The sequence below is a fragment of the Platichthys flesus genome, chromosome 20, assembly GCF_949316205.1.
Source record: "Platichthys flesus chromosome 20, fPlaFle2.1, whole genome shotgun sequence".
NCBI classification, from domain to species: Eukaryota; Metazoa; Chordata; class Actinopteri; order Pleuronectiformes; family Pleuronectidae; genus Platichthys; species Platichthys flesus.
Genome location: NC_084964.1, coordinates 7,825,566 through 7,838,017, shown reverse-complemented (window position 1 = coordinate 7,838,017; position 12,452 = coordinate 7,825,566). Strand labels below are relative to the sequence as shown.

General features: G+C 43.1%; 1 protein-coding gene across 1 annotated transcript; it reads right to left on the bottom strand.

Annotated features, from left to right (window-relative positions):
- Positions 1-1,875: 1,875 nt before the first annotated feature.
- Positions 1,876-7,487, bottom strand: gdf10b (growth differentiation factor 10b). Its single transcript, XM_062413719.1, has 3 exons — positions 6,994-7,487; positions 4,567-5,474; positions 1,876-3,519 (listed from the first exon to the last, which is right to left on the bottom strand). Exons 1-3 carry the CDS (start codon positions 7,256-7,258, stop codon positions 3,328-3,330), a joined length of 1,365 nt encoding a protein of 454 aa, XP_062269703.1. The 5' UTR covers positions 7,259-7,487; the 3' UTR covers positions 1,876-3,327.
- Positions 7,488-12,452: the final 4,965 nt, after the last annotated feature.

Sequence of the window (12,452 nt, the reverse complement as noted above, 5' to 3'; positions counted from 1 at the left end):
GACTTGTGTCAACCAAAATAGTAGCTTGGCCATGCTTATCACTGTCGTTGATGCCTTCTTTTAAGCCTTGTTATCATTAGAGCGCTGGCTGCTAATGAAGACACTGTAAACACTTACAAGTGATAACAAGGGAGGCAATGGAAACTGTGAGGTTACTAACAAGCAGACATTTCCATAAAATGCCTTTTCCCAGCTTGAGGGTTAAGCTATGAGGCCACCGGAAACAAAATTGCTAAAAAGAAACTGATCACTGCATTCTTTACCACCATTATTCATTCACTGAGTTTTTTTGGTATTCAACCACATGTAGACCACACACTTTTAATAGAACCGATAAGGCAGATAATTACTTTGAAAAACCCAGTTATTCGTCAGAATGTGGACTTTTCATTGTTCTCCCAACGGCATCACTGTGACACCAGTTACACAGACCAGTATGTCTACATTGCATCCTGAGTAGAGTGGACTTACACTGAAAGTTCACATTTGTTGAACTTTTACCCAAACAGGGCTGTGAAGTTGTGAGTGCAGCCAAGCGCTCTGCTTACCATCGCTTGAACTGAAAAATGGCGGCGCTAGAAGGCGATTTTACAAAACTGTACAACAACAAACTGACCACACACAGTGATCTACTGTCAGCAACATTAGCATTGTAGCTGCAGCTTTTAAGGAATGCTACGATATCACAGGGAGTTCAGGAGTGGTAAGAGCTGCCACAAGCAATACCAAACCTTTGTTTTTTCACTGTAAGGTGCTTTCAGAGAGTCAACAGCCCAGGAACATCGTTCTTTAAGGTGTAGTACCAGGCAGGGCCGTAGCCAGTACTTGAAAAATAATGAGGTCCTTATGGCGGGTGCACATGCATGCAGTACGCTATCAAGTGCACGAGATGCACAGTGCAGGCAGGTGTGCCTGTCTGCTGAAAGCTGCTAGTCCCAGCAAGTCGCATAGCAAGTTTAGCATATAAACTTAGCATATTTAGCTTCACATTATTGCAGCAGGGACTCTATGACCTCATATATGGTTAAGGGCACAGCTTACCTGTAGAATCCAGTCTGCGGCTACCATCACACAATATATCTAATCAAACAGGTGAAAATAACCAGTTATGACTCAAAATAAACGATGATTAGCGATGTAGCTCTGAGTTTTGATAACTAGTTTTAGTGAGATAATCAGACTTTGATGATGTGTTGCTCACAGACTATTCTGGTCTGGGTGTTCAATGTCGAGACCTTAACCCAAAAGCTAAGCTGAGGAATGAGCTCAGAGAAATGCGTAAAAATACCCTGGCTGCACAACTATGCCGCTCTCCAGGGAAGAAATCACTATGAAGCGCTGCTGTGCATCAAAACGTTATGGCAGCTGTGAAGTTTAAGTGTGGTTTTAAGTTCAGCTGTGATGCGATGTCATCTACATTAGGTCAGTTATACATGGAAATATTAATCATTTAAAAAAAGAAAAAAATCATCACCCAGAGCTATGTCGTGACCGAAAGGACCCAATCAGCAAGCAGTTGTGAGTGTTTACATCATCGTCCAGATGTAAAAACACAGCCTCAGTGTTTCCAAAGTCTTTGTTTTAGCGACTCTAAAACTCTGGAGTATTGTGGATGGCAGGCGTGTTTGTAGCAGCGTTGATGTCTTTTCAGACAAAAACATAGTAGAAGGGATGTTTTCTAGTACTGTTTTTTTGGAGCACAGCAGTAGCCAACATACCTTTGTCTCTTTCTTCATTATATTTCAGTTTTATGGTCAAAAAATTCTGACATGCCCAAGAATATCTTTCATATCAATTTGAAACAAGGTTTTGAAACAGCAATTTATAAATATTCACAATCATGGCACTCGACACGTGTAACTGTCCAAAACCTGTTAGTATTTAATAGAAACAAATAGTAGCACAAGATATTGATAAACCAGGATCTTAGCCTTAAAATACAGTTGATTTTATGTGTTGTTATTTGTTTATGTGTATGGTTGATATTATGATATTAATGTATCTTATATTGATATACAGCAGGTAAGATATATGCTGTAATGTAAACAACTGTACACATGTCTATTCTTTATTACGTTTTTTTTCAATAAAACATAATAAAGCCACTTGGCTTTATGTATATTTCAGTTTATTTCCATATCAAACACACCTTATATCTATGGTTTCTTAAAACACACATCAAACTACCCCAATACGCTTTTAATACATTTAGGGTTGTTTACATTTATCCCTTTTAAGTTGCTATGGAAATCTTTGATCATTACTGTACATAATACAAACTGTACATTTATTGTAACGTTAGAACATTAGATAAGTGGAAATATTGCATAGTCACAGGAAGAATTTCAATATTTGACTTGAAAATGCGTAAACTTCCTTTTCCCAAAATGCACAGCAGGGGGCAGCAATGCACCATCTTTTTTCTTTATCTGCACTGTATCAGAAACATGCAACACAATGGTTGCGTTATTAAAAGTCTCAGTGACAAAAAACTCATTATATACAACATACATGTAAGTATATTACAAAGATGATATTACCTCTCATGCATGAATAACAACTCCTGCTTATATTTAGGGGCGTTCAACAACATCCCAGTGTCATGTAAACAGGTACCATTTAGTTTGTGTTAGTAGCTGCAGTATTTAGAGGTCAACAGCTGGTTAATGCGTTTCACCCTCATAAGTCATTGTGCAGTTTGTTGATTTGTCCAAACGTCTGTCCTGAATCGGAAGGACGGGTCTGCAGGCTTCAGTGTTTGAGACCCAGATCATCTTCCACTGGTCTCAAAAACGAGCCGGTGTTTGTTTCTCACGCAGGACTGGAGTCAGGTTAAGTAATTCCAAAAGCAGGTCCAGATGAGTCCAGACTGAGATGAGAGCAAATTGAATCCTCTCCAAGATCAAATACGCCTTAATAAATCTTTCGAAATGTAAAACAAGAGAAAAAACGGGCTGAAAAAGCTTGTTAAGAATCAATCGATATGTACTTGCAGGAGCTCTGTATGAAAATCAACACAAAGATTTATAAACAGGTTTCTAAGTGCTCGTCTTTCAAAGAGGGAGACAAATAAATCGGCCAAATGGAAACAAGAGAATTCGGTGCATAAGGAGGCAAAAGTCAAACCAGGGTGGACACCAAAAAAGTCCGGAGAGCTCAGAGAAACAGACAGCGACTCTGGAACGACTGCTGTCACAGTCCTGTCACTTCAGGTCCAGTGTCCCTCGGTTTGTCCTCCGCGTGTCTCATCACAACTGTCCACCGATCTGGAAAGCGTCTCCCTGCCTGTTGTGTCCCACATATACAGTATCTTCCTTTGCTCCGGCCCTACCGACAGGCGCAGGTGTCCACAGACATGCCGGGGTAAACCTTGAGAACCAGATTCCGGCTCGGGTCGAGGAAGAGCACGCTGAGGGGACTCATCTTCTCAGGAACGCAGCATGGCTCGGGGATGCCGGGGATGATGCCCACTGCCCTGACGATGCTCTGGATGGTGGCGTGATTGGAAGGCCGAACAACCTGAGGAGATAAGACACAGCAAAAGGTTTGTTTTTATTAGAGCAACAAAACGCTCTCTGGGAGCACACTTTAGAATACAAGCAGGAAATCTTAAAACAGGAATAAATACATGATAAATGTCCTTATGAGTTGGAAGAGTGAAAACCTTGAACCTGGTCTATCATGCAGCAATTTCTGTGGTGTTCACTGCATCTGCCTTTTGGTTCAAAAGTTTTTTATTCAAAGATGAAATCCTCAAGAATTTTTCTATTTGTTTCTCTACTTTTTCTCTTTGTGAGTTTGCTTCCGGGCATCTCCTGTTAATCCACTATAGCTCCTGATGGTAAGGCCAGCACTTTGGTCTTCTGTCTGTGCGTATGAGTGAATTGCAGTTCCCTTTTAAAACTCACAGTCTATAGCTCTTTGCACAACTTTGCTCTTAAATGGTCGCAATTGTGTTGGTTGTGTGTCACATGTACACACCGACGACAAAACTTTCATCCGTCATTAAAGTTGTCCGATCAGTTTTTGCATCTGCCAAAGGCGTTCCAGAGAGTTGTTGAGCACTCGGAGGAACTGCACTTGCCAACACCTGAGCAGCTAGTACATCTCATTTCAGAGCACAAAGCACTATTAAACGTGCGGTGACTGCGGTCCCGGTGCTGCTAGCAGCGCATCGAACTCGACCACTGACATCCTGAAATAGACGTGGAAACTGTTCCGGACGGATTGCACAGACTCAATGTCTCCTATTGGGAATTTTCTACGAATGGAATAATAAAATGCATCAGATGCATTCCGAAAAATACAGACACAATGTGCAAAGGCCTTAAAAGTAAAGGTTTCTCTTAAAGACACGATAAAATACTGCAAATTTTTTTTACATCAGCTCGGCAACTGAGCCCGAAAGTATCTACTACTGTGGCTAAACATTGCAGCACGCAGCTGTATCTGCAGCAGTCCCAGTCAATTCAAATCCTGATGTGAGACACGGAGTCTGAAAACAATTAGCTGATCTCTAAAGTTTACAGCAGCAGAGGTTAATGGCTAACACGTTATCTGGCTCACTTTAGGGATGGGGAACCCGCAGGTCCCGGCGCAGAAGTAGGCATCGAAAGACTTTGGCGCCAAAACCCACTCGCTCCAGCCGATGTCAGCGAAGTCGACCCTGAGGTACCTCCGGGAGCAAACCCTGGGCTCGCTCCACTGTCGCCTCCTTGCCTTTTTCATGGTCCTCTCGTCGAAGCTCAGCACCTGTGGCTTACTCAGGCCCTCGTTATTCTCCTGACCCTGTTTCCTCCCCGGTTTGACCGCCGCTTTGGCTTTAGCTGGAAAGTACGTGTTCTGCCAAAGTTCGTGATTCTTCAAGGGGTTGAACTGGACTTCTGGGATGTCGTTTGTCTGCATCTGGAGATGGAGCTCCCTCCGGATTCTCGAGGTTGAGGCTGTGGAAGACACGTCGTCTCCTACAGGGAAGGGCCCGTACCGCTGCAGGGACATAGCCACACTGTTTGGCTCGTCTATAGCCCGATCGTCAGCATAAACCAGAATATAGGGCAGATTGGCTGGAGGGAGGCGCTCCTGGCCGTGAGGGTTCCTCTGCTGCGCGCGAGCCGCCCCAAACTCCATATCAAACTCCACCGTCACCACAAGCTCTTTGGCGTCCCTGGCGTGTTTCAGCACCGCCGTAACATCCCTAGATTGCCAAGAGCCTTTCTTGAAAGGAGCCAGAGTTATATTTCCCAGTGATGTTGCAAAACCTGAGTTTGGGGATGATCCACTGAAGAGGAGCAGTGGGGAGGAAGGATGGGAACGCTGGAGGCCGCCGGACGGGTGGCGAGGCCTTCGGAAACGCCACTGTCGCTGGTGGTGGCGCTGCCGCTTGTAGAGGAAGTGGAAGGATGCAAAGAGGATGAGTTCGGAGTCTTGGATGGAGGACAGGTTGAACTCGAACACTTCTTTGCCGTGCGAGACTCCTGAGGGATTTAAAACAAAATGAGAAGATTGAAAAGGACGACGAGGAAAACAAGTTCTTCAAGAACATAAAATAAGCTTATTTTCATCCTGTCTTCTATGGTTTCGCTCGTGTCTAATGGCTTTGAAATAGAAGAAGATTCAGCAACATGATGTGACACACAGTTTTGCTAAACAGATGTAGAAGCTATGGAGGAACATCTCTCTGAAATTAAGAATAAAGACGATCGAGTTGCTGCCTTGAACCTTCTCCCCTTTATTCTTTTTCCCCCCTTTGTCGTTTCACTCTGGTGCGTTTGGCTGACATGAAAACCAGCCTCCAATGGGTCGTCCGCAAAAAGTTTCTCAACACATCTGACTGACATGAGCGGCAGCATGGGAAATATTAAAAGCGCAGCACGGCAAAGTGCCGGCCTCACGCATGACCAAAAACCTCATCCTGGCGATACTTTTGAAGTTGAACCTCGTCTCCCACACTTCCACCGCAGCCTGAAAGACAAACACTGGATCGGTCCAGTAGGTCTGGAGCCGGCATATGGAAGTGCTTATAGGAGAGGGAGCTCCTCTGAGGCTTTTCGCTGTGCAGCCGGTGTCTGGGTGTGATAATAGGCTCTTGTCTAACACCTAGGCTGTTACTGCTACCGGGGAACTAACAGTGCTCGACACTTAAAGTCCCTGAGAATCAGTAAATCACAGCACCGACAGAGCATGGTGGGGGAAGATGTTTTTGCCCAAAGGTGATATAGAGCGTTGCTGTGTGACTGACAAAACACCTGCATTCAGGGGATCCCACAGACGATATACTGACTTGTTTTGTGCACACAAACTGACTCCTAAAGTTTGAATATTTATCTGCAAGAAATAACTTTCATTTGTGAATGTCCTATGCAACAAAAATATATCGAATGGGACATTGCAGAGAATGCACACAAAGATGACATGAATATAGAAATGTATCTTAGGGTCAGTGTCATGAATCGGCCTCGATAAGTTATTTCAGTAATTTTGTGTTATTTTCTATTTGCTTCTCGACATAAGAAATTGACTGATACATTTTCTATTTCTTGTGAAGTTTTAAAAAGAAAAGCAACAATATATCAGTTGACCTCAGGCTTCAAAAACATATATCTATCTATAGATCTATATATATACAGATCTATATATATATATTCATATTGTTTTAAAAAAGTGACAATTATGCAATTTAAAATAAGTTTATTAATCAGATTCGTTTCGTACAATTTTCCAGATACCAGAATTCGACGAAATTTATTTTCTATTTCTTTTGATGTTTTAAAAAGGAAAAGCAACGAAAGGTTTTTGCTTACAAAGACAAATATGCGTTTGAGGAAGTGATAAATTATGGTCTTTTAAACTTTTACAAAATACCTACTCACTATCCGTTAGTTAATACAAAATTAGTTAGAACTTATTTTATATAAAAGCAAGTTTTGCAACATTACAGTGCATGCATCACATAGTATTTGCTCAGTGTGATAACACGTGGTGCAGGTCACTCACTCGGGACAGCTTTCAAACTTCTCACGGTGTTCGCGTCCCTGTGGCTCCGCGGCTCCTCGCTGTACCTCTCGTACACTTTGAACATGTTGATGGAAACCATGTCCCGGTTCGCGCTCTCGTGCGCAAAGACGCGCCGGTCCGCAGCCGGTGCCTCCACCTCTTCACTTTGACGCGCGTCTATTCCAAGATCCTCGGACAAGAGTTTGCCGAAGCCGGACTCCAGAACCAGGAGCAAATGCAGCAAGTGGAAAAGCAGGCTCGCCATGGCTGATGTTCAAGGAAACTGTCCCATTCAAAAGAAACGTGGAGAAACTTTAACGTGCGTTTTGTTTAAAAAAGAAAAGAAATCAAAAAGCGCTTCGTTTCTACGTCTCCTTGGTTGATGCCCACCCGGTCTCACCAACCTGCGTCCAGGTAACTCGTGTCAGAGCTGCACTCCACGGTTCACGGTCAACAGCTGTTCCCACAGTGGGAGGAGATGGCGGAGGGACGGACGCATGAAGCGCTGCTGCTGGATGACGCCTCGCAGCGCGGAGCCAACGAGAGCCGCGCAGCTTCTCAGATCAACCGTTTCATTGATTAGACGCGAAGTCTGGAAGCAGAGTAACGTCCCATGAGACTGATTATCTGCACTGTGAATATATTTGCAGTAAAAAGTACTACAGGCCTGTGCAGCATCGATCAACCGCATCATTGCGAGGGAGAAATGTGAGGGGGTTCAGGGTGAACTTCCACTTCCACAGCTGGAAAACTGCAAATCTGTAAAGAAAATACAATAAACACGTGATATTATCATCATTATCGATATCCTGCTGTAACAGGTTGTGTTTATACATAAATCATCTTGAAGCAGTCCCCTGAAACACAGTGATTTAGAAAAAGATCAACTGTGGTTTGAGAAAATGTAAGGCAATGTGCGGTTGTAGAGCAATTATGTGTAAAGGATTAACTGCTTAATAAATGCTATGCTAGTTTCATCCCGACAACAAAATATTTACAATTTAAACTAAAATGGCACTCGATATTTCTATTTCAACATGATAGCTCAAACCCAGATGGCATACAGATGTGGCAATTCTGGTTTTCTAGTGGCCCGAACAAATCAATGTGATATATTAAATTGATAAAATAGCAAATGTTGCCCCAAATATCCCAAAACAAATATGGCAAACCCACAGTGCTGTAGGCAAGGTGCAATCTGGATGTGAACCTAAAGTTGACCTAAATCTTGTAAATGGTGTCTTGGGCCGAAATTGCACAAAACAATTCAGGCCACTGTTGGTTGACTGCGGTATTGCTATGGCTTTCTTGTGGCTCAGATCTGGTAAACAGGAACAGACCGCCTTAGTCCCATCATTCCACAAGGTATGTGGGCAGGATGTGGGATAAGGTGACTGCACAATACCGACAACTTAACAACAATGCCATCTATGTTACTTTAAGACGCATGTATCTCCTGGCTGGTGCGGTCAGGGAGCTGTCAGGGAGTCTCTAGGTGAAACTGTGTCATTACAGCGTCATTCATCTAACTAAACAACCAACAGAAGGAAAAGGAACGCCTGACGTCTTTTGAAGGGTCTCCTCTGCTCTCTGAGTTTCTGATGCAGCATAATAGTGTCTCTGTGGGAGAGATGGCAGCAGACCAGAGCCCCCCTGGGTCAGACAGCTATTAAAATACCTCCTATACTGGTCCTCAGGGTGATCACAAGGGGCTCTTTGACACCGCCATGTCCTACACCAGGGATCCCCATCAGTAAGTCACCGGTGTGTTTTAAGGTCATGCTGCTTTAAAGAAGATATGATCTGTCTCTTCGCGGGGAGCAATCAAACGCTGTTATCAGTGGGGGGCCTGTCTGTTTGGTTTTCGAGGGGAGTTAGAGAAACGAATGCTGCTCCTGTGCACTTCCTTTTGACGCTGTGTTGTTTTTGTGCCCACCTTTTTTGTTGTCATGCAAATAATGACTCTTCTCTTTCAGAAGGTGTGCATAGTATGCCAAAGGGCTCGTCTACTTTACGTTTTGCGATTGCAGATAAATTCCTCAGGAATATATCCTTAAAAAACGATTGACTCACAACAGTGTGACTAAGTCCCATTTTGAAGGCTCCTTCAAATATGACAGACAAATGAGTCCTTCCATCCCAGAGAAACAAAGGCTCGAATGTGTGGATCCTTCTCAGTCTAACCTATCCTAGGATTCATTGGGCTCCATGGCCAAACCCTTTTTCGAAGAGGTAACGGCGCTATAAAGCGGCGATGAGACATCTAATGCTTGATTATCAAGTTTCAACTCAAGTAAACAGCTAATGCTAGACATGTTAGCGAACAGAGGGGCAATAACACTTTCTAGTTATATACATCTTCAGCTCTGTTAGGGTTGGGACGAGCTTCTGATGCCGATCACAGAAATTCCCTGTAGACCAGACTGCCTTAGTTTGGTTTGGCCTTCACACTCTAGGAAGGAGGCGGTCTTCGTTGGCCATGTAGACCTTGTCCTTTGAATTGAGACCTGGCTTGTGTCTGTGTCCTCTTAATATACATATTTGTATTATATTTGTTTTCTACCAGTGTTATGTCTGTCACATGATAGAAACATCATCTAAACTCCAGTTCGCTCCAGTTGCTTGTGGACATTTTCATGGCATATTCTCCCAGTTGAACGTTTCACCAGAGAGCTGGTGGGAAATCCTGGAAAACGTCGGGACTTCAGTTTATGTCTGGGAGCAGCTTTAATGAAACAAGCTCAGTCCTCCCCTGTTATCACAAGTTGGGTTTGTAACACAGGTTTTACACAAAGAAGAAGAAATGCAAACAGTTGGTAGCAGGAGCTTCAGTTAGAACCTGAAGGCATAAACTCCTCGTTGCTCCAATCAGATCCAAACTTTCGTCTGCTTCTATTTTCAGTCTCTCCAGTGGAGCGTATGCTTCTGTTTGCGTCACACGCTACGTAGATCATGATTTATTCACTAACCCTTTTTTTTTCATTGCACTTTCTTGCATTTGACTTATGTCAATGCAACAAATATCCAAACTCGGCCGAGCGTAAAATATTGAGGTTTTCACTGTGTTCTGGTTCCAGAGCGAAGCCCCCCGCTCGCCTCCTCAGAGGAACATTTAGCGTCCACATTTCAACACATGGAAATCTGTCACCAAAAATGGCCCCAGCTGCGACTCCTCCGGGTGACCGGCTGTAGCCACTGAGTAAAAACCACTTCAGCATGGTGATTAACCGCAGCTTCAAAGGTAATTTAAACCTCTAGGAGTATGTGTCCCGCCCACAGCAAACATCATCAAGACCCCACCTCACTTAACGGCTTGCCTGCCATATGAGAAGATGTGGAAATGTCAGAGCGTCAGTAGGACACAGCTCAGTATTTTGAAATCAGTTCTATCCAATGAGCCTTTATTGATTGTAAAACCACTAAATGAGTTTGATGCCTAACCAGAATAGCTCTGAAACAAAGTTCATCGTGTAGAGAAAGTGAATAAACCTATTATTACACGTCGAAGCATATGAATTAAAACAAGAGGCTTAGTGTTACATGAACAGTTTTTAACTTGCGCTAAACACGTGAAATTAAAATGTTTTTGTTTTTCTTCGTACACGTATGAAAACATCCCAGTTTATCATGTTCTCCAATCATCATGTTCGGCTTCAGCATCAGTCTTTCGCACTATAGATGCATTAATGCGACACATTCATTTAAATTAAATTACTATTGTCAATGCAAGCTTTCACATTAGCAGCAGAATATTGCGGCTTTTTAATCTAACCAATCAGAATGCACACAGCTCGGACTGTGTACAAACAAGTGGGACCTTCCTCAAAATAATAGCCCAGGAGAAAACTATTATCTTACCTTAGACATACGGCTAGATGCTGCTCCGGATCAGTCAGCTCTCTCCTGTGCTTCTTCAAAGATGGAAGTAGCCGTTGCATGAGTTTTTCAAACTGCCTGACTGAAATCCTTAAAAATAACCTCATGTAGTTTTTCTTTTTTTCTCTTTTATGACGTAAAAAGACCAGTTCATCATCGCCTGATTTTTGAAAAATCTGTACAATTCGTTAAATCGCCTCATGTAAACTCGCCTTATAGTTTCCCTTTGAATGGAATTATTCACAACTGTGTGCTGCTTACTCCTGTTGCCTTTGATGTGCTTTAACTTAGCATAAACATCTGGCTCCATCCAAATAAAGAAAAGAAGCTGTATCATGTTTAAAACTCACAAATGAACACATTTGCCTCAAGTAAACAGGGAGGCGGATGTCAATGAATTGTGTGTAGATAGGCAATTTGAATCATGTGCATGAACTAAAAAGGGAAACCACAGTCTAAACTATTCATCTGCCAAAGTCCAACTGGCTACATTTAGATTCACTGGATTTTTTCATCTATACCTATCCATTCCCAGTAAAATCCCCTAAGTGGCTTAAAAACGCCATTACAATGGTTAAGATCTGCACCAATATTTTAAGTGATTGTTGCAATAACATGCTCACAAACCAATAAGAATAATTACAAACATATAGACGAAAACACAACCTCCTCTGCGTTGGTAAAAAATACACTCTACAACATTAAAAAACTACATGTAGAGAGAGGTAATTACACAATGTAAATACACTGAATTGCTACTAAAGCTTTATTTTAACGAAGATCTTGTTACAAATCCTCCTCTCACTCACTACTGCTGTTTGGAACGTTGTTAAAAAGCTTACAGGGGATTTTTCTTTCTTTTTAACCTACAAACCAACAAGTGAGCACTTTGCTTAAAAGGGAACTGGAAGTCAGTGAGAGAAGTAGCAGAGCGAGGGGGCAGCCCAACACTCACGTCCTCTCTCCACACAACAAGACTCTCATTTAACATTTTTCATCTTGTATGACATCATGGGTGACTCACCTCCCCAGCACCTCCTCCTCCTCCTCCTTTTTTTTGTGAAGTGAGATGGAAGCGTAGCCCCCCGAAATATGCTCTCATTCACAGAATATTTGCCTGAGGTGCTCGTCAGGACATGGAGGAGGACAGACGAGCCCACCATGTTTCTTTTGGCTCCAGCTCTCCACTAAGAACCCCCCCCCCCATCCTCCTCCTCTTCCTCCTTTTGACTTGTTTTCATACTGCTGCTGGCTGCAGCTGAATGACCATTCATGCTCGCTGCTGTTGGATGTGGATGTTTGTGTGCGTGTGAGAAGGTCTGAAGGCCATGACATCCCCTCGTCTGATGTGTGCCAAACTACACACACACACACACACACACACACACACACAAACAGACACACACACACACACACACACACACACACACACACACAGACACACACACCACTCCATTCTGATTTCTGTGCCATAGTTCCCTCATAGACCCCCAAAGTCATACCACTTCAGTTCACATCGGCATCACCCAAACAAGAGTGACAGGTCCACACACACACACACACACACGGACACTTGCAGACAC